The sequence below is a fragment of the Melozone crissalis genome, unplaced genomic scaffold, assembly GCF_028551555.1.
Source record: "Melozone crissalis strain CALT ecotype California unplaced genomic scaffold, PUWL_Pcris_2 ptg000004l_1, whole genome shotgun sequence".
NCBI classification, from domain to species: Eukaryota; Metazoa; Chordata; class Aves; order Passeriformes; family Passerellidae; genus Melozone; species Melozone crissalis.
In genome coordinates this window covers 12,261,634-12,284,458 of record NW_026535782.1, presented here as the reverse complement: position 1 = coordinate 12,284,458, position 22,825 = coordinate 12,261,634, and the positions used below count along the sequence as shown (strand labels likewise).

The window sequence follows — 22,825 nt, the reverse complement described above, 5'->3', positions numbered from 1 at the left end:
TCTAGCTATTAAAATGGAGGGGGCATTTTAAAGAATGTAGACTGGACCTATTAAAACACTGGACAATTATTTTTCATGTAGTGAAATGAGAGGAGCTTTAGGAATTGTGAATGTTTCACATCTTTTTCTAATTAAATACTTGATGGGTTTTGTTGCTATTGTTCTAGAATGACATCACTCTGTGTGCTTAATTTTTTTAAGTTTTCGCCTTCCAAACACAAAAAATGCACTCAGACATTAAATGTTTCTTAGTTTCTTAGTTTGGATAACATCATCTTTCACTTTTTTGTGTGTGTGTGTGTGTGTGTGTGTGTGTGACCATCAAACCAGAAGATCAGGTATTTTCTCACCCATAGCAAAGGCTTCTCTTTCTTGGTACTTGCTTCCAGAAAATAAATTACTAAGTCTCTAAGTCAGATAGACCCCAGGGTTTTAATTGCGTTATAGTCTAGACAATGCATAAAATGTTATTTGTTAGTGGGATGAAAATGAAGCTTTAAAACCATTTTTAGGTGATAGCTCAAGTATTGTTATCAGTTTCTATTCTTTGTTTCTGTGTTGTCTTTGTGTAAATGGGAATTGATGATAGATGCACTGGGGAGTGCATTGATTTCTTTTACTACTGGCCATCTATCATGGGAAAGAAGGCTCTTCTTTTTGAGGGTTTTTTTTCCTTTTTCAAATTGGAATGCTGTATAGCTTCTAAATTCCTTCTATCACCTTTGCTGCTCCTGTCAAGGGATGGAAAAGGGTCAACAGGCCCAAAGAGCAGCAATATAAGAAGGGTATTCAGAGAAGTGCAAAAAGGAACCAGTGAGCACCATGTAAAGACCATGATGTGTGTCACTACTACAGACATATATGAAAACTGTGCTATAAAAACATCTGTTCAAAAATAAACACTTTTGTTTGAAGACCTTAAAATATGTGCAGACAGTGAAATGCAGATTTGGTGAATTTGTTCTGTTCTCTGAGATGCCAGAACTGGTCCGTGGTAGGACATGTGGCTGTGTGCAACATGTGGCATACAACACCTCTCCTACACCCACAGCTAATTGAAAAGTATTCTAGAGATTATACTTTTTTTTTTTTTGCTGAACATTGGCAAGAGCTGTTTTTCTGCCCAAGAGGAAAATTGTTTCTTCTCCCTTGTTAGAATTGGAAGAGCTTTTTCTCTCTCTAGAGAAATTCAGGGCAGATGCATAATCTAGATGTGCTGAATTTGACTTCTAGTGGACCCTTGTCCTCCAAGGCGAAATAGCAGCAGGGATGCAAAAACTATTTCATCTAGTTTGTTATTCTATGAATAAGCACTTTAATCTTTCTGAACTACTAGTTACAAAAAGGGAATGGAGAAAAGGCTGCTGGGGTTTTTTAATTCTGTGAGATGTCAATTGCATTTAACAATGCAAAGACACATCCTGTGGATTGGATACTTTGTCATGGGTAGCAATGTTTAACAGTTTGCCTACAGAATGTATTTATTTAGCTTGGAACTGGGAAGTCTTATGAGGAGTTCAAGTCTCTGTAGGAAGCCAAGGTGAATGCATAGTCCCAAAACTGAAAAGATGCTGGAGAGCAATGAATGTCAAATGATGTCAGAGTAATTTTTCTTGGGTGGGAGCAATGTGAAAATGTCATCTCTGTCATGGGGTCAGCTCCATATATCCTGGTACAGAGGTGTGTTTTTAATCAAAACAAGAATGCCTTTAGTGACAGGACTTCAACAAACACACACAGTGACTACAGCTATATACACAGCCCTTTAATACATGTGATAACAGACAAATAAGGCATGAAATAGTGGTAATCACACAGGCACTCATGCCTGTGGGATTAGAAGAAACTTTGATGATTGAAAGTTCATTTGAATGAAGGGCATAACTTACATTTAGCCTTTGGTAAACATTTCATGGAAAACAGGGTGGCTCAGGAGAAGCCATGGATGGATATTTTGTAGGGATTGGCCCACAGCCCAAATGCTAAATAGCATTTGGCTTCTCATGTGGAACAATTTTGCCACAGGATATGCTGGGCATTACAGCATCTTTGAAGCTAGCAGTCATGCAGCTATGAGCGTATTTAAGGTCTTTATTGGTTAGGACGTTGGTATATCCATTTTCCTCCTGTTTTCCTTGCCTAAATTCTTGCTTAGAAAAAACAGAAAATTAATGTTGTGATGTCACTTCGAACTACCAGTTCTATTATCTTGATTTAATCTGTGTTTTACTTAGAGGGGTGTCGCACACCCAGCCTTGCCATGGGTGACTAAGTGTACTGTCCAACATTGTATGTATAAGAATCTTCATCTCTAGGTGGAGATGAACATTAAAGGGCTTACTTGGTGAGTAGGAGAAGAAAATGGCTTTAAAAACTGCTGTTGCTGGACTATATCAAGAATTATTTCTATACTGGAAATACAGAAACTGCTATACTTCCATTGAGGGTGGAAGTATAAACTCACACGTTTTGTAAACTTGTGAATGCTTAGAGCACAAAGAATAAGTCTCCTCATGATAGCTTCCACTGGAGGGAAATAGCCTAGAAGAGGAGGAGCTGTTGACTGTTCTTCCATTCCTTCCTCTGAAAGAATTTCAGTGGGAAGGAGAGAGAAATCCAAGCTGTTGTCATTCTTGTGGGAGTAGCGCCATCCAGGACAGGCAGAGGGAGGGAAGTCTAGTGCTGATCAGTCATATTGCATGCAATTTCTGAGAGGCATTCTCCAGCTGAGTCCTTGAAAGATTGGCACAGTAGGAGAGACAGATGTACCAGCATCAAGATAACCTTATTAGCCTGCCAAAGATTTTTGTTAAAAGTAATTTCCCATTTGGATTTGTCTTTGTCATGTGTGTCTGATGTGTAACCTGCTTCCTAGTGCTTGTTACACATCTCTTGCCCCCAAACTACTGACTGTGAGCTCTGCTGCCTTCTGCTCGAGAGCCTGGTAAGCAGCTCCTGATTTCAGTGCACTCCAGGTATCAGCTGTCACACACACCACAGCTCTCCTCCTCTCCCAGAGCCTGCTGTTAAGCATGTGGGAAAGCCTTACACAGAAGCAGCAGAATTTGAACGCTTTTGAAAAACACGTTATATTAAAATATGTGGGGCAAGGAAAACAAGACAGCATTCCTATTAAAAATAATTGTAAGGAGATGGTTTAAAACCTGGACTATGTAGATGTTTTCTTTAAGGCAGAATGGGCTGTTAATTTTCAGACAAGGCTTTTCAGAGCTCAGGCAGTATCTTATTTCCTATATCTAGCTTCCTAGAAGGAAGAAGTAAAAGGTTTGTTTTCTTCTATAAAATAACCACCCAGAGCCTCAAGTCTGTTTTAACCTTTATCTGGTTAGTTGTCCAGATACACGTTGTCCTCCTAAGCCCCAAACCTTGGTGAGCTCATGTTCACTGCCCAACCTGTCACAGTGAAGGTGCTGTAGGAAAGCTTTCCACTGCATTAATTAGATAAATTAGTGTACCAGATTAATTAGATAAAACCTAGGTACCAGAAGGCACCTGTGTGTCCGACACTGAAGAAGTAGCTACAAATAAAAAGGATAAGATGCTCATACACAAGACTTAGAAGATAGCAGCAGACAATGTACTTAACCTTTGGAGCAGAAAAGAGGAATCCAGTAACCATTATGTTATCGCCAGGTGCACTCTGGACTCAGATGGCTCTGGTCAAAACCAGGGAATAGTTCTTTACATCCACAGTGAAGTTCTCAAGAAGCTCAGCAAGGCCACTGAGAAGGTCCTGCACCTAGATCAATGCAGAGTGGGGGTTTAATGCGTTGTAGCCTTGTGGAGAAGGACTTGAGAATGAAACATTAGATGTGAGCTGGCAATGTGCACTTGCAGCCCAAAAAACCAATAGTGTCCTGAGCTGCATCAAAAGAAGTGTGGCCAGCAGGTCAAGGGAGGTGATCTATCTTCCTCCAGTCCACTCTTCTGAAATTTCAGCTGGAGTATTGCATCCAGCTCTGGGGTTCCCAGTACAAGAAAGATGTGAATCTGTTGGAATGGGTCCAGAGAAGAGACATGGAAATGATCAGAGAGCAGGTGAGGGCTGGAGTTCATCTCCTTTGAAGAAAAGCTGACAAAGTTGAGGTGGTTCAGCCTGGAGGACACTCCTGAGAGACATTTTTTGTGGACTTTCAATATATAAATATATAAATATAAATAGGGCTTATAAGAAAGATGGAGAGAGACATTTTACCAGGGCCTGTAGGGTCAGAGAAAGGGGCAACATCTTTTAAAGTGAGAAAGGGTAGTTTTAGAGAGATGAGGAAGAAATCTTTTGAAATGGCAATGGTGAGAGACTGGAACAGATTGCCCAAGAAATTTTTATGTACCCCATCCCTAGAAATATTCAAAGCCAGGTAGTATGGGGCTTCAAACAACCTGGTCTAGGGAAAAGTGTCCCTGCCTATGTCAGGATTGTTGGACTAGATGGTCTTTGAATGTCCCTTCCAACCCAAACTATTTTGTGATTCTCTAAAGGTGAAGGTTGTCTTGTCCCCTACTGAGTTGTGATCTTGTATTAGTGTATGAAAATATCCTTGCTACTCACTTCTTTCTAATACCCTTCTTGAAAAGCTGTTTGAATGTCTGTCCTATGGGCAGGAGAATGACCCAGCACAGAAACAACATCATGGGATGAGGTTTTTAGCCAACCAAGTTCTTTGACTGAATCACAGAGCAGCCAAGCTGAGAGTTTTGTCAGTGCAGTGAAAGTCAATATGTGCTACAGACTTAAGACAGGAATCAATAGATTTAGGATCTAGGGAGAAGAGAGGGGATGATGTCTAGGAGGTAGTAACACCCTTAAATTAGTGATGCCATTGAAGACTGTCCTGTGAAAATACAGCTGGAGTCACAGAAAGGCAGGAGAAAGGCAGGAAGAGCTGAGAGATGTTCATTCCAGTTTCCCATGCAACTCTTGCATTGATGCTGTGCCCAGAATCCCTACAGAGAAAACCTTTAAGGGCAGAACTCACACAGCTCTGTTAATAACACATCTGATGTGTGAAGCCATCCAGTATTCACATCTCTCAGCTTTTTCTTATTGCTCCCTAAAACAGAGTGCTATATATGATCTTGCTTTCCTTGAACTTCTTGGTGTGCCTACCATGAATGAATGTTGGAGGAGTGCAGCAAAGTCAAAGATTGCTCTGGCTCAGCTTCTCTCTAGCATTGCTTTAGAAGATGACTGTAACCAGTTAGCCTTCTCCATTTGGATTTGATTACTTCCAGTGCTGAACAGGATATTGCCTGGTGATATTTTACTATGCTTGGTGATTCTATACAAATTCTAAACTGAAATTTTCTCATCCTCAGGGTAAAAAATTTGTGGTTGGAAACAGCCAATTTGAATTTGAAGCTTCTGTTGATGAGTCAGATGAAGGAAAATTTTCATTCGTGAGTAAAGAGGTAAATGTGAAAATGCTATTTGCCTACCAAATATGCTCAGCTCTTCTAAACTGTAGCCACAAGTGTCCAGAATTACACAGGTAATATGTATTTCCCTCAGAAAAGAAAGTCACCTCTGATGGAGAGTCTCCTTTGGCAGTAGTAGTCAAAGGCTACCATTTTGGCTCAGAGCTCCTGAAGTCTCCCCTCAAAGCCCTCAATCTTACTCCCTGATTTCTCTACCTGTGTAACCCATGGAATTATTGAACTGTCTCTGGAGGAATTTGAGACCACTACTGTTTTATTCTTCATTTTTTATACAATCTAGTGAAACCATTGATGATAAAATGCAAGAATTTCAGTGCTCTCCCTCTCCACATTCCACTTCATTATCTTTCCCATTTTGTATCTGTAAAAATGGGAATGGTAAGAATGGTAACAATATGCTGTTGCTTGGCTACCTAGTAGTTATGCTTCTTTCACTCTCGCTTTTTTACTGCAAAAGGAAATAATATTTTTTAAATGGTCTATTTTCTAAGCTCCAAGTTTGACTCACAAATGTTATGCTGACTTTATATCTTACAAGCTCACTAACTAGTTTTGAGAATTAATGAGCATTTCTGCATCATCTGTGCCTAGCACAAAGCATTTGCTTTATCAAGAGTCTGTATTTTTATTTGTTCTTCTTGTTTCCCAACAATTGTCATTGCTGCTCTTTCAGCATGAGCAGAAGCTCATGTCTTGGAGCATGTGAACCTTGTGATTTGGCTGTAAAATGAGGAGGCTGCACTGTAAAAGATGCAAGAGATTTCCCCTCCATGTGGTGCGAGTCTGCTGTGCCCACAGAAGTAATGGGGCCAGATGGTGTGGGAAGGGAGAACTCAGCAGGGTCAGCAGCTATACTTACTGCCTCTGAACAGCACTTTTGCTGCTTTGATACTTATAACCAAATGTAAATTAAATTAATGAAAAGAGAGTACTCGGATATTGCCGTCCCTTGGTACTTGAAAATTCTGATTGTGAAGGATTAGGTTCATTAAAACATTTTTCTATAAATGTATCTGCCCAAGATACATTTATAAAAAAGGCCATAAGGCTTGGGAGAGTTTCTAAAAACCTTCACAGGTCTGATTATTGAGAATCATAGAAAATGCATGAAATTAACCTTGTCAAATGGAGGTATAAATATCTCTATTATGTCATCTTTTCTAGTTTTCCTATAGTGCAAATGAGACCCTACAACTTAATTTATCCATAAAAACAGATAAGGTCAAGATTGACAGCAAACTGATGGGTAAGTATGGAATATGGGATTAAAGGGAGATTAATTACTGTAAGCAGAAATCAATCCCTTCATAATTTGGAGTCTTGTTAATAAGAATGTTTGTAGGTTTTACTGGTTTGGGTGAAACAATTAAATCTGACAGATCAGAAGTTGTTATTGTTAAACCAATGCATTAAACATCTTGAGTTGTCAGCAAGTTTGCCAGGGACACCAACCAAGCTGTGTGGTGCAGTGGCATGCTGGAGAGAAGGGATGGCATCCAGAGGGACTTTGATGGGCATGAGGGCTGGGCCTGTGCAAACCTCATGAGGGTCAACAAGGCCAAGTGCAGGTCCTGCACATGGGCTGGGGAAATCCCAAACACAAATACAAGCTGGAACATGAAGGGACTGAGAGCAGTCCTACAGGGTGTGACAAGGTGGACCCAGCAATGTGTGGGTGCAGCCCAAAAAGCTCAGTCATATCCTGGGCTGGATCAGAGGCAGCGTGGCCAGCAGGGTGAGGGAGGGGATTCTCTCCCTCTGCTCCATTCTCAGACACCCCACCTGCAGTGCTGCACCCAGCTCTGGGCCTGCCACGTGAGAAGGACATCATGGAGATGTTGGAATGAGTACAGAGCAGGAATGGCCACAAAGATGATCAGAGGGCTGGAGCATCTCTCCTATGAGGAAAGGCTGAGAGAGTTAGGGTTGTTCAGCCTGGAGAAGAGAAGGCTGCAGGGAGACCTTATTGCAATTTTTCAGTACTTAAAGGTCGCTTATAAAAAGGACAAGGACAAACTTTTTGCAGGGACTGTTGCAATAGAAGAAGGGATAATGGTTTTACACTGAAAGAGGGTAGATTGAGACTAAATATAAGGAAGGAGGCTGGTGAACGCTGGCACAGGTTGCTATGATGGTTTCAGCTGGGGTAGAGTCAGTTTTCTTCACAGTGGCTGATACAGGGCTATGTTGTGGATACCAGAGAGATGGTAGATGCCCCATACCTGGAAACATTGAGGTTCAGGCTGGATGGGCCTCTGTAGAATCACAGAACCACAGAATATCCTGAGTTGGAAGGGACCCACAAGGATCATCAAGTGCAACTGCTGGCTGTACACAGGACAATCTCAAAAATCTCTTGATCTAGCTGAAGAGGTCCCTGCTCATTGCAGAGATTTGGACTAGGTGACCTTTATATGTCTCTTCCAACCCAAAGTGTTCTGATTTTATGATTCTATAATTTTCAAGACTGCTTTTGCTCTGAAGTGCAATCCTAATAGCAAAACTTCCCAGTTCATACTTAACTATGAAAATTGAACACTTAAGCATTTTGATTTTTTTTCTTTCAATGATCTTTTCCTTTCCTCAATGAACTTTCCTCGTCAAGCAGCAGAAGGAGGATCCTTGTCACAGCCATTCATATGGACTTTACCTGAAATCTCATTTCCTAGCTTGTCTCAGTTCAGGCAGGTTCTGCAGTCCCTATGTTAGCTGGCAATCAAAAAAACACAGAAACATTCAGTGTGTTTTCAGCTCATTACTCTATTAATTTATTTCTATTAAAAAATAAATTAAAAATTATAGCACAAAGACTTCATCTATGATAAAAATCTCTTTATGAATATAAATTTCATTTCTTTTCAACATACAATAATGAAGCAATGAAGCCTAGTCCTGAGGTAAGAAAGCTCCTTTAAAATCAATGGAGCAGTATCCAGGACCCAGCTTACATGTCTTTGGACTGACATTTAAGGCAGAATATTGCAAAACCCATGAGGCAAGCCTCTTATGTACTTGCATGATGGGACAGCATCAGGAAAATACTAGTACCCCAAGTAATTTCCTCTGCAGAATAAATCTTGAGACCATTTTTCCAACTGTACAATATTTAAATTTATTCTCTTTCATATTGGCAGCATGAACTATGTTTTTAGAAGATTTTGCTTATGGTTCTGTGTGCAGTGTTAAAAGACTTAAAAGAGGAGCTGGCATGAATTTTATAGGGAGGTCATATTACAATCTCAGACTGTCTTAATTTCCATTCCAGAGGCTGTCATGCTTAAAACTGCAGAATTTTGACCAAATATTCCCAACATCTTTTTTCCAAGTCAGGAAAAAGCATTAAAAACAAAACATAGCAAAAAAGAAGCTAAATTATTAAAGAAATGTTATCATTCAAATTGAAATATAGAACACTTCCAAGAGGGGACTTGAAAAATTATCAACAGATGTCTCTTTTTGGTGTAAAAGGGATTTTTTAAAATCCAAATTCTTTTTGACTTTCAGACTCCCTTGCCATATGAAATCCAGAGTGTAATGTGTTTTTATGCATCTTGAAAAGAATTGGCTTTGGGTGTATGGCTGCTGCTGAGAAGCACCTTTGAACCTGCCAGTGAAAGAACCCTTTCTTTGTATGACACTTAGTGAATACTAAGTTATGATAGCATTTTTACATCTCGAGCCATCAGGGGTTCTGAACAGTGTGAAATCCAATGTATCCCTTTTATCCTTTGTCCTTTTATCGATGATATCACAGCTGGTATCTCAAGGTGATGGATAAGAGTCTGAATCTAATGAGTAGCTTGCTGCTGGTACAAATAATGAGCTGATCAGTGAACAAGGGGAGCAGTTAATGCTTTGAGGCTGGGGCTTTCTCCATTGCATTTCAGCAACTGGATGTGAGGGACATCAAGACTTTGCAGTGCTGACATTGTTTGCTGAGGGGTGGAATATGAATCCCTGTCCAGCCAGTGAAGGATAATGAAGTAATTCAGTAAACAAATTCCCATGCTGTACCAGGTGGCCATGTGGCTGTCTAGGTGGGAAATCTGAGGTCTGGGAAGCCAAGGGGAAGATTTACTCAACAATATTTCCTGTTCAAGTGCCTGTGCAGTAGCAGTCTTTCAGAGTGCTGGAATAAGAAAGCAATCTGGTTCCTATAAAAACAATTCCCAGTGAGGAAACTTGTCCTTGCCTCTGTCCACAAAGCAAACAGCAGCATACATGGGCTGTCAGCCTGGTGCTTTTCCTCAGCACTATATCCACAAAACAACATAAAGAGTGGGCAACTGACCCACAAACTGCAGGAAATATGACTTGGTTTATGTTTGTTGCTCAGTGCCTTCCATATTGATGTGCTCAGTTTGTAAAGCAAATTATGCTACTCCTGCTTTGTGCTCATCAATTCCTTGGAAGTTCAAGATAGAGATTGAATCAAATGGATGCTCTTTCTCATTGATTCATTTTTACAAATGCCAAAGTCCCTTGGTTTTGCATGCACCTCTAGTGTTTCTTCAGCTGATTTTGTGCTTGTAAAGGTACTTGAAATCAAGTGGATGTGCTGACTATAGATTAAAAAGGGTTAAAATCAGGCTGCATCATTGCATTAACTCTTCATTGTAGGGGATAGAAAAAAAGCTGTTGTTATCTAAAGACTAGCTGTGAAACTGAATGCTGAGGGGTTTAAACATACAGCATTTAGAGAAAAACTGCCTGTATGGGATTACATGTTCTCCTGCAAGTGGCAGAGGCTAGCCAAGACTTGGGCATCTGCAATATTGTTCATGCCTAGCAGGAGAATAAGGCCACTGCTGAAAAAATAATGGAAAACTAGCATTCTCATTTTACTTTTCATTTCACTAGAAATCTGACATGGTAGTCTCTTGGAATTAGATTTCAAGAGCTACTGCTGCTGCTGTATCTAGGAAGATAGCAAGTGTATTGAAATGGTACTACTGGAGGGTGATTTTGCCAGTGTCCTTTGTAAAGCCCTGCTCCTCTGAGAGTAAAAGCTCGTTTTAAATAGATGTTTTTAATGGCCTTTACTGTCTGCATCTCAAAAGGATTTACTTTTGTCCACATCTGTTTACTTTCCTTTATTTCCTGCATCTTTAAGTATGAACCTCTTTTGAAAAGAATCCAGTGTCACTAGGGCTGCTGTTTCTTGGGACTTAATGAAGGGAAGGGGAAGATGTTGAGACTCTGTCTTGTATACCCCATTCCCATCTGCAAGCACATTTAACTCTTGAAAGAGCACAGGAGGAAGCCTAAAAAGCTTTCTGCTGTTCTGGTAAGTTAAGCTGATTTACAAGACTCAAAAAGTGGCAGAGCCTGAGTGGCAGAGGGTGAGAGGCTGTGTGGCCAGAAATACAGAGCAGCCAAGAGTGGAGAGAATCAGGGGGAAAATGAGCAGAAAAGCAGACAGCAAGATGTTTTCCTCTTTGCAATAATCATCCCACCTGTCCGGGGAGGCACAGCACTCCCATGCTGGGTAATCTGGGCAACTTGTTCACTTTCCCTCGAGAAACATGTTGTATCTTTTCAGTCTGTTTTCTTCTGGACTAGTTCTCAAGTGCATCTCCATATGGTTTTTTTGTAAGCCCAGGCTCTCCTTATGGTGTTGAACCACTGAGATACGTCTCAAGGCTTTGCATCTATTTGGGAAAATTAGTTTGATTCAGTGACTGTGCATCATGCTAGAGATTGATGGGGGCCAAAACAAGCTTAAAGTCTGGGACAGTTGGCCTCTGCTTCATCAGTAAGAGAAATACAACTATCAGATTTGATTTCTTGGCTCAGAAAAGATAGAACTAAACCCCCCTACAAAAGGAACAAGGTGTACATCAGGATGACAGTTCAAGACAAAAGGGAAAACAAAAGCAAGAAAATAGAGAAGAATGAAGAAACACAGAGGTATTAACTTGAACAAAGGTTAACATTTTAATAAGTGTTAACTTTCTATTTGGTTCAGGCATGAGTGATGATTATGGAAAGTCCCAAATGTCCTGGAAACAGCCTACAAAGGCAGCTCTCTTCCTTTAATCCTGCAACTGGCAGAGGTCCCATGCCCACTGATGTCCACCCCTACTGACATCCATGCAGAGTCTATACCTTCCATATCTGACTTGGGATGCTCCAAGGACCTGATTTTTGAATTTATCTTTAAACAATTGTATGTGTTATTGAGGTTAGTCAAAGTAAGGACTTTGTACTTGAATGTTTTGACAGTGCTTGAGTGACAAAAATATATTTGCAGGCTAGTCATACTCTGCACATGGATAAATGTCAGGTTTTTCCATAGAGAAAAAATAAAATTTTCTCTCAGCATCATTCAGGGGTTAAGAACAGACTGTACATATCACTCACGTGACTCCACTGAACTTTATAAAGAGGGTTACTTTTCCTTCCTAAGGGACACTGAATATCCTTGGAACGGAGAGAAACATCTAAATGTGTTTGCTGTTCATCTTTCAGTGACTCTGTACAACTGCTCCTACGGACGAAGCGACTGCAGCCTGTGCCTTGCTGCCCCACCTGAGTACAGGTGTGTGTGGTGTGAGGAGGACGGCAAGCCCAGCAAGTGCCTCTATGAAAAGCTCTGTCGTGCTGCCCCCACCGACACGTGTCCTCCTCCAGAAATCACTGGTGTAAGATTGCTTTTTTCTCTCCCTACCAGCATAATATTTTTCAGGAGAAAGCAGCCAAGTGAGCTCATACTGAAGGGCAGGTTTTTTTCCTTAAGCAAGCCTCTGAAATAGCTGAAAGGAAATAATGTCAGTAGTGATGTGTGAGAGAGATTTGTAAGGACTCAAAATAAGAGACTGAATGGATTCTTTGAGCCTCCTTGTTTTTCAAGCCTTGTCCTCGCTGTATCAGAAGCCAGGGTAGCAGTGCATGCTCAAAACATGGCATTTGATTCTTGCATTCTTAGCATGGATTTTTTTCTGTCAAAAAGTCCTTTCTACCTGAAATGAGTCTGTAAGAGAGGTTCACTGTTCCTGGAACTACAAGTACATAACGGGTTCTTTTACAGGCTTCAAGCTAGACTTTTAAATAGTATTTAATAAGGGAGCAGATTTTTTCTATGTCACGAAGTGTTTTCCAGGTGTCAGTGATATTTTTCAGTCCACACCAGCATCAAATCCAAAGCTGTAGGAATTGAATGTAAGAAGTCAGAGAGGCCAAATGTGCACCTGACTTTCTCTGCAGTTGGAGCATTCACTCAGGGTCAGGGAAGGTTGTTGTCACTTTGGTGGGTCAGCAGGCAAAGGAAGTCATAAATCCATGTCCTTTACAGAAACAGCCCAAATGCTGCTTTTATGGGCATAATGGTTGAGAAAAGAGTGATACATGCTTCCACTGGGCAAATCTAAATTGCTGCAGCAGTGATATCAGTACTTAGACACACTGTTTGATGAGAACACATCACAATCCATCACAAATTGTGGCAACTGTGTGACACAGGCTGAGAGCTGTAGCGGGGATGTTTCACTCAGTAGGGATTGTGTCTGAAACCTGTGGCTCAAAGAGACACCGCATCCCTGGAGACTGTGCAGTCAGAGGTGCAATGTGCCTGCTGGCAGACCTGCAGAACACTGAGGAAGGTTGGCCATGAGGGTACATCTGAGAAGAAATGGTTGTTAAACAGCTGAAGTCTGCCAAGGAAGGTAAATACCCTAGCAGCTTGACAGAATGTGTGGAGAAGAATACTTGTGTAGTATCTGTGCCCAGGTAAACATGATTTGAGAAAAAAGGAAAAGGAAAATCTTTTTAAAAAGTGTTTTCACCTGGGATACTGTTTCTACATTATTGTGGACAAAAAAAAGATGCTAAAATATTTTAGGTTTTCAGACCTTACATTAGCTTTAGATATGAACATAACATTTGGAAGAGCTAGACAGACAGTTGAGTAATGTTTCAGCTGGTTTGTGTATGGGTTGGGTGCAGATGGACAGCCAGTGGCCAGGCAGCCAGCAGAGGCAGCCACATCGCTGTGCTCAGCTTGCCTAGACCTGAGGGACTGATTTTGATGGAGCAGGCATTGAAGTGCAACCTCACTCTTCTCGATGGCAAACTTGCAGCCCTCCAAAGCTGAAGACCTGGAAAGGTCTTGCTGAAGGTGCTCCAAGCATTGTGTAGGAAAGCAGGTTAGCCTCCCAGCAAATATTCTGAACTGAAGTGTCTGTCAGGGCCATATTCCAGTCTGAGCACTCCACTGCAACTGCATGATCTTCTCTGTCCTCATTTTATTTGCAAATTACTTGGTTAGCATCAGCCCATGCTGCAGCACCCTACCACAAGATGCACTAAGGAAAAATCAAGGGACTAGAGGAATTTTTGAAAACACAATGTGGGGTAACACTGCGTGTTAGGAAAGTGCACTGCTCTGCTGTGAACCTAAAGGGATAAAATCACAACAACAAAATGCTGGAAAAGCTCTGTGGAAGAATTGTGAGAAGAGGGCAATGAATTTGCTTTTCACAATCACAGTACTTCAGTGGAGGAAGCAGACTTAAAATAGAATAAACACCAGGCAAGAGTTTTGTACATAACAGTCTGCCACAGGAGACATGAAATCTTCAGCTGTTGAATGCTAGTTCTGAGCTAACAGATGATTAATTAACATTAAAAAGTTGCATAGCTTGTTTTTTGTTTGTCCTACAAGAAACATCTGCATTTCAAATGTTGGTAAGTCAAAGTAGCTTTAAATAATATAGAAGAGTAACATAGTCACTGCAGTATTTAATTTTGCTTTTTTTTTCCCCCTGTCCCTTATGCAAACAGATTGAGCCAAAAACCGGACCACTAAGTGGTGGAATTCTTTTGACCATAATGGGATCTAATTTGGGAATAAAGGCAGAAGATGTAAAAAATATAACAGTGGCAGACAAGGAATGTCTTTTTAAAGAGGAGTTCTACTCTGTTTCCACAAGGTAATTGATGGATGCTTTTCACAAGATTTTAGAAGAAAAAAGGAACCTCTGTGCATTTTCAAGAAAAGATGATCTTCTTGTGGTTACAAAAGGTTACCATTTGAAAAAATAACTATTGCTATGATATACATGCAATATTTCATAGTAACATGTCTTACTCTTTATTGTTATAGATTGTAATACAGCAACAAATTTACAATGGTGTACTACCATCCTGCTCCTGATTGCAGTTTTTTCCTTACTTGATTGAAAAGTTTTCATAAACTACTACTGCACATATATCAAGACTATTTGTTTTTAAATTAAAGGCATTCTGCATGTGCATCTAGTTATTAAAACTTTGCTACATCTGAACTACAGTGAAGGCAAGCATACAAGATTTATGGGAAAGTAGGGAAAACAAGAGGAAGCTTAAATCTGCTTAGTCCAGCCACAGAGTTTCTTGCGTGGGGACAGGGAGGGATCCCAGAGCTTAGGTTTAGCAGTAGATGACTAAGTTTCATCTCAAAGCCAACAAGCCCATGGATGTTGCATTGCCTAAGCAGGTTGGTAGATGTTTTGTGGATTACTTGTCGCACTCTTAAGCAGTGCCAAAAATTAAAACAGAATGCCTAAATTCTTCTAGGTAGGTATCTAGATGTTTACTACAGATTATATCAAGCTTCTAATTTCAAGAGGGAAATACCCTTTTTATTTAGCTGATGGAAAGCATAGCAGGAGTGTTCAGTAGCAATATTAAGAGTAATGATGGATTTTTCTTTCATTCTCTTGAAAGCTGCAATTGAAACCTTGGCTTTCTTTTACTTCCTATAATTTAAATTGTAGCACAGTAACTTTTTGCTATTTCTGTGGCATGTTTTGAAAGTGACTTTCAAGATACCTAAGTGATTTTTTTTTAGATTTTGAAAAATATTTAACTTTAGTCAATGCATGGATCAGGCATTTAGAAGCGTCCCAGGCCTCTAGGACTGAAAAAAGTAAAGAATAGCTGTTTCTTTTTCACTGCTTCCCAATTTTATTGCCATCACTCCTGCATTTACATGTACTTCCAACCAGTCATCTTTCCCCACTCCCTATTTTCAGTGTTTGCAAAAGCTACACTGAATTGCAACATAGCCTTACAAGAATTTCCCCATCCTCTTGGCTTTTTCTAAAGCTTTTTGATATTTTTAAATACATGGAAAGGAGCCAAAACTGAGATGACTGGTTCTTTGTATCATAGCAACATTACTGGTTTCCTAAGTTCTGGCAATGTAGTAATGGGTGAGAACAAACGCAACTTGCATCATGTCATTTATCAACAAATTAGTGGGTTTTGAAGGATGTTCCTGGCTAGGGAAGCTTAAAAAGAGAAGTTGTCAAAATCTTCAAATAGCTATCTTTAATTTTCTGTATTTATCTCCCTCTGGTTTGTTTTTTTTTTTTATTACTATTACCTTCTTTTTATAAAATTAAATTTAAAAAATAATTAAAAGTGCCTTGTCTTGCTCCCCTATCCTCCTTTAGTTAAAAGCTAGTCTTTTTAGGAGACAGTGGCTCCCATGCACAGCAAGATTTAAGACACTTAAGGGTGCTTTCTGGCTCTGTGGTGATTTAATTGTTGGCCTTGGAGAAGTCATTCTTTGTAGTTTTCCATTAGTAGTGTGGGGGAAGGGAGGCAATGCCAGCGCTGGGAAGGGAGGGAACTTTTCCAATTAAAATCCCTGCTACGATGTTTCCCCCACAGCCCCCGGCCCCGGCCCCCGACTGCTTTCCCCAGCCTGACATATGGTAAAAATTCCTCCAAAGGCACCATTTCCTGTTTCTGCCTGACATGAAGATACAACTTCCAAGAATACAGTAAGAGAGATGATGAGGAACAGGCTCAGGCAGCCGTACACATGCCAGGACATGCAGGAATTCCGAGAATTTTGTCCATTTGCCAGTACTCAGGAAAAAAAGTCTGGAGTGATCTGTAGAGGGACTTGACAATCCTTTTATTATAAGTCCTGATTTAAGTACATTATACCCAGTAATTTGGAGTCATTGAGGGGGTTTTTGCTACTTTAGATTTTTTTGAGAAGTTATACACTGCTTAAAGAAGAATAGCAATAATCCAGGAGGGAGAGAGACAGAAATGAGCATAGGGTGTGGCCTATATGAAACTTACTGAGCAGGCTGTGAGCACTATATACCTCCTTATCTAACTGTATTATCAGCTCTCCACTAAGCATTTGTCCCAGTTTTCAAGTGTGTCAAATCCTTATTGACCTTTCATGCTATCATGCTGTGGTTTACCTGTTTGAAATAACAATTTAAACATCCTAGCTATCACTCAGCAGCAGTGTTAGTTCTAAGGCAGCATTCTCTTGGCCAGTGCTCCTTGACCTCTGATTTTGCATGTGTTTTCTGTGAATTTATTTTCAGAGAACAGTAATTCTGAAGGGATTTTGATCATAGGTGTGAAAAGGTTTGAAGCTGAAAGGTAATAATAAAAGGAAAGATGCACAACAAAATTATCAGCAGTTAAAACACACAAAATTAAAAGATAGCTGATGGTCTGATGTTTGCATCAAGGAGGTGGGGGCTTTTTTGTGGGTTTGTGTTTTTTAACATCACAAAGTCCACAGTAAATCTTGTGTCAGGTTCAACTGACTTATGGGGCTGAATTTGAGTCTTCTGAGAAGGCACTTCTACTAACAGACTGCTGAAGTGGCTGTGTGCAGTGCTCAGGTTTCAGTTTTACCAGTCCTTGGATAGACAGGCAAACTATTCCCGGGTGGTTTTGCTGGGAATCTGAGGCAGCACTGGATTACACAGCATAGGATAAAGCAAAGTTGGTGCTTCTGCTGGCAGTGTGTGTGGTAGCTCACATACATTGCCCTGGTATTGCAGCTGTCACTTCTAACAGATAAGCTTACATTCTTTCTTTTTAGGATTGTGTGTCAAGTTGGACCCATGAATGAACCACAGCAAGGTCAAATTGAAGTTAACATCAATGGAAAATTAGGTAGATCACCAAGTGAAGTGTTGTTTACATACCAGGTAAGTGCATTTTTTTTTCAGAGACCTGTTTTATACTTTGTGTATGACATAAGTTAAATTTAAGCAGAATTGTTTGTGTTTGTTGTACTGTTTCATCAATAGCACTGCCATTGAAAAATATTAGAAAACACTTAATTCCAGCATTTCTATATACAAAAGGTGAATGAAAAATCAATTCTGATCAATAGATTAAGAGTCTCAAAATAGGATTATGTCATTTTCCATCTAAGTTAAAAAGATGTGGTAAAAAAGCAACTGGAATAAACTTATTCACTAGTGACATAATATCTCTGAAGTATCACTATTAAATAAAAAGTCAGCACTGCAAAAAATTAGGTATTCTCTAGATACATGGTGCACTATTTTAATCATGGTATTTAGTCTAGGCAATTTTCTTAATTAGAAGAATGGATGCAAAGCAGCTGAAGAATAAGTAATGAAGGTACATTAATTTCTTTAATAATTTATTTCATTCAAAAGTATGGCATGCAGAGCCACAGACAGCGTGATGTGTGTTCATATTACTTATGTGCTTTGTTTTCAGTGTGACTATGAAAGAGAATTTCATTTCTGTGTTAATTGCTTTGCTCTGAACGTGGCCCTAGTTTATAGCTGGTCTAGCCTGTGGTTTTCGCAGCACATAGCTTTATCTGTAGCTATGAGGTCTTCAAATTTTATAAGATCATGTGATAGTTGAGAGGTTTAAATAATATCAGTCCTCATAATGATACTTAAAATTACACCTATAAAACTATAAAACATAACTTGTGTGCTAGGCTTTTATCTTCTCCCTTATTTAAACTTCTGTCTCATTAATTCTTGATGTCTTGTGAGAAGTAAAGGAAAGAATTCAGCAGTGGAATAAGTCGAGAATGACATTTAACTGAGAAGAGGATATTCCTTTTTTCACAAAACAGGCTAGAAGTGGGGGTTCTGTAATTTCCAAGCAAATACTTCCTCTCTCTGGTGACACTGCTGCAAAAAACAACTACCCTTGTTGCTTGAATATGTCATGTGTTCCTTTGTGGAAATGTAGGATATGATCTTAACCAGAGAACAATGATATAATCTCCCATGTGTATGTTTGTGGTCTCTAGGACAGAGACTATGACAGTAAGACCTACATGAGGTTTTGACATGAATCTGTTGAGTGTGTTCTGCACCAGTTCTCCTATCCTTCTGTGTATAAAGATCTTCCCATGACTTTCATAGAAAACGTGAAGTTATTATGGAGTGGATTGAAACCTGAACCATGTAGGCTTTGGAACCTGTCTTTGGACTTGTTTTGGTGTGATTCCCTCCTCAGCACATCTGAAAGGGACATAAGGAGCCATTGCTTTTGGCCACTTCAGGGAAAGATTCTTAATTGCCTGTCAGTGAGGTGCTGGGAGAGGTGGCTGTGCACGAGCATTACCTAGGTGGATGTCTTCCTGCAAGTCCAAGACTCTCTGTGTGTCAGTCTCTGTCTGCATTGAGACCACTGAAAAATCAGATGCCTAAGCCAACTGCTGATAAAGAGCATTTTTATTTACTGCAAGACTCTTTCCATGTGGACCCTATTTACAGTATGGAAAGCATTGACAAATAATACAATTCACACCTTAAAATTGATTATATTGATTTCTAGTTTCATTTCCCCTAATTCCACAAGAAAACAAAGCCAACTTTGGACTGTAGGATTGAAGTCAGTATGGGGTGTCACACTGATGTGCACCTCTACAAGTGTGGCACAAATGCTTTGGCATGAGAACAGACAATCAGAGCAGACAGTTGCATTAGTTAATGTTGGCTTAAAAGCTGCAGTCTTGTTTCAGTGCTTTTTTCAGACTTCTTTCAGCAGACATGCAAAATCTATGCTTTGTGTAAAACCTCTTCTACTCAGTATATACAAAGGAAAGAAAATAATCTTCTTTCCATGAACCCTTCTAAAATAAATTTTCTCTCATGTATTTCCCTGTTTCTTTGGTACATGGGATGGATACCCTTCTGCTGGTCACTGTTATTGTTTTTACTGTGAGCTCTGACCACTTGAAGCAGAATAGTTTAATCTTTAACAGTGACTGTTCTAAATGCAGTGTGTGGCATGACAGGGCAGAAGTGCACAAGGAGCCACTGGAGATGCTCATCCTGGTGTGTCTGTGTGTACCAGAGGTATCACCATGTACCCCACTGCCTCAGCCTCGTACACGTGATTAGTATCTGCCACCAAAAGCACTTATCAAGTAGATTGGGTATAAGAAAGAATTTTTTATATGATGAGATAGGGAAAGGTGTCCCTGTGCATGGCAGGGGTGTGGGACTAGGTGAGCATTGAAGGTCTCTTCCATTCTGAATCATTCTGTGATTCTATAAGTACTACTGTTTGGCTCTTGTTGATACCCAGTCTGAACAGTGTGATTTATTTTTAAAGGTGGATTGATGAGAATCAATAGTCAGAACAACTTTGGGCCCAGACTCATGCTTCTTTCCTGTCTGCCAGCACAGAGCATTTCAGAACTGACAAATGTGCAAGACCTTCATGAAATGGGTCAAAAATCCAGTTAAAAGGGAAGCCATTGTTTCAATTTAAAATTATTTCTGAACAAAAATGCCTTGGTCCAGAAGTGTCTGTGCTGTACAGTAAATACTCTATTTGCTGCACAACAGGAGAAGAAAGCTTTATGTCTCCCTACCCATCACAATTTCTCTTCCAGCCTGAGTTCAGTTCAAGTACAGTCCCAATGAAATTAAATTCTGATAACCCAGTCATCCTCTGCTGACATTTCTATTGTTTCACTATAAGCAGGCTCAGGCAATAACCATTCTCCTGTTTAGTGAAATAGAAATGAACTTCTGCTAAATTTTAATATCCAGCTATGCAGTACATTTGGAGCACTGACAGCTTGGCTGGTCTCTGAGCAGGTGGAGCAGTAACATGGCTAAAGGCCAGTCCTGCTTTTTCATTTGTTGTTAACTTTATCTGATTTGCTTGTTGCTATGGCAGTGAGAAGCAGTCTCAAAGGAAGGAGTTAAGCTTTTCCAATGTGTATGGCCCAGATTTGCTGATCCCATACAAGTGCTGATTCTTTTCTCAGAACACCTCTTCTTTAGACTCAAGGCACCAGGACAAGAGCTTGTGGCTGGTTCTGGCACCTCAGCATTTGTCGGAACAATTTTGTGAGGTTTAGGCTGTGCAGGTTAGAAAGACTTTTCAGAAAGCTCAAATAAATCTAAGATGGTGAAATTAGAGGTAGAACTTTGCAAAAGTATAATACATTTCTGAGGTGCTGAAGGTAGTTTAGGAACTGGCTTGGTAAAAATGACTTCTTGAAAACCAGGATGTCTATTTACCTAAATGAGATTAATAACCAAAAAGAAGAAGAAGGGAGGATAAATTAGAGCCTGACCTGAGAACAAACATGAACATCCACCATACTGGAAGTTTGAATGTGAAATGAACAGCACAGTTACATTTAACAAGTGCACTCTTCCACCTCAATCTACCCCCAAATGTGGCATCCATCCTCTGCTTTGCTTTGTGATGTTTGAAGCAATTGCACTGGAAGCTCTCACCAGATCAGTGCCTCAAGGCTTTTGTGGAGGGTTTCAGCTCACTCCTTGATTTTTCACCCTGAGTTGTTGCTTCAATTTTACATTCCTTTTACACTGTAGCTGGGGGCTTTGGGTGGGTTTTTTTTGTGGGGAAAATTACATGCTTGTTGCCATTATGATTGATGCTGATAAACCACACATCCACAGAAGTCTGGATCTGCTTCCAGAGGTTCTTATTTTATTCTTAAGTCTTGCAGTACATCTTCTTTGTGTGTCAGTCCACATGGGAGACAGGAGAGCTCCTGGATAGCTGAGAGTTTTAGTGAAGTTGGCCCTTATTCATGTGGCTATTATTAGTCTTAACTCTCTGTCCTCTGAGCCATGCATTTAAATACATGTCCCACCATTCAGTACTCATGATTCTGCTCTAGAGCTGCCAGTAAACACTGGATGTATGATAGTGCAGACTTTCCAGTCATGCATGCTCCCATTTCTTCATCAAACCTGTCAGAAGAGCTCTGTGGTGTTTTCAGAAAATCATGTGGTGTCTGCCTCATGATAAAAAGATGCGGCTTTCAGTCCAAAAAATAAGTTGTTTAACATACCAGCCCTTTGCTGAAGTGTCCCATCCACAGCAGCCAACACACAATGCACATTGCCAGGCAAATGCTCTGCCTGGGCACCTGGAGTGCCTGGAAGCTTTTGGTCAGCTTACACGGTGTAAGGTTTGGACAAAGCAGCCCCAGAAAGGCAGGACTCAGCTCCTCATCTCTCTGCTGTTGCAGGAACTGACTTGTGTTATGGTTGCTGTGATGAGGAGAGCTAGGGGGTCAGGTCAGCCACTGCGGTGAGCACCAGACTGCCAAGAATGCACAGTGGAAATTCTCCGCTTGAATATCCTGTGAGTGGGTGGCTTGTCTGAAAAAACAAGAAACAGGCTCCCTTGAGTCTGAGAAAGGAGGGAAGTTGAGGGGGAAAGAACAGATCCTAATGGCATGAGTTCCCCACTCAGAGGTTTAATTTAGCTCCTGTGGTTACCTTTATAGTCCATGAAATGACATTTTGACCTCCAAAAAGCTGGCTGGTGTATACAGCGCTTCACGGGCTATGCCTTTTATTTTTGTGTGCATAACATGCAAGAGTTGGCAGAATAATTTGGCTTTCAGTGTGAGGCAGATAATTTTGGTAAAAAATTACTTTTTCAAGAGCCAGACCTTACTGCAGCTGGAACCAGGATGAGGAGAGGGAAGGACTTGTGAAGGAAAGATGGCTGTGATAAAGGCACAGCAACAACATGGCCTGTACATTCGTGAAAATCTTATCCACATCTGTGTGCACTGTCATGAGGTCTTGGAAACAGCATCCCTGTTCTCTGCTTGTGTGGAAGCACAGGAGCCCATTCCTACTTGTGAAGAAGTGCACTTGCATCAAAGGCAGACCCCCAAATGGAGGTCAGTGCCTGCAGGAGCCAACAGAAGGGAGCTTAGGTGGCTTTGCCATTTGCTGCCCATCATGTCCGTTTGAACACCTCCATCTGTTGCTGGCTTCCCCTTGTGCTGCAGCTGGCATCTCTCAGCATCACGGGGCCACACTCTGACACCATCCTCTCTTCCCTTCCCAGTTGTGTCTCTGCTTGTGATCTGGCACAGTTGTGCTTTTTCCAGCATCCCCCTCTGAAGCATAGATTTCATGCCAAGGTTTCTGTGCATCTCGGTTAGGTTCCTCTCCTCTGTTGCTGTCCAACTGTTCTTGAATTTCGGGCCCCTCTTGTGATCCACCAGTAGCTTCCTTGGTGGTTTTTTGTTTCTCTCTTTGATTTTCTACCTTAGTGAAGGATAAAGGGCAACCAGTTTTATCTCAGTGGTGCAGTTCACGGGCTAGAA

At 40.6% G+C, this 22,825-nt stretch overlaps 1 protein-coding gene across 3 annotated transcripts in view; it reads left to right on the top strand.

The window, feature by feature from the left end:
- Positions 1-22,825, top strand: part of PLXNB2 (plexin B2) — a 252,944-nt gene that overhangs the window by 189,577 nt on the left and 40,542 nt on the right. For all 3 annotated transcript variants that reach the window (XM_054272722.1, XM_054272730.1, XM_054272715.1), the window contains exons 14-18: positions 5,338-5,430; positions 6,622-6,703; positions 11,929-12,101; positions 14,239-14,387; positions 17,303-17,411. In XM_054272722.1, the coding sequence (XP_054128697.1) occupies positions 5,338-5,430; positions 6,622-6,703; positions 11,929-12,101; positions 14,239-14,387; positions 17,303-17,411 (606 nt within the window). The remainder of the gene's footprint in view (positions 1-5,337; positions 5,431-6,621; positions 6,704-11,928; positions 12,102-14,238; positions 14,388-17,302; positions 17,412-22,825) is intronic.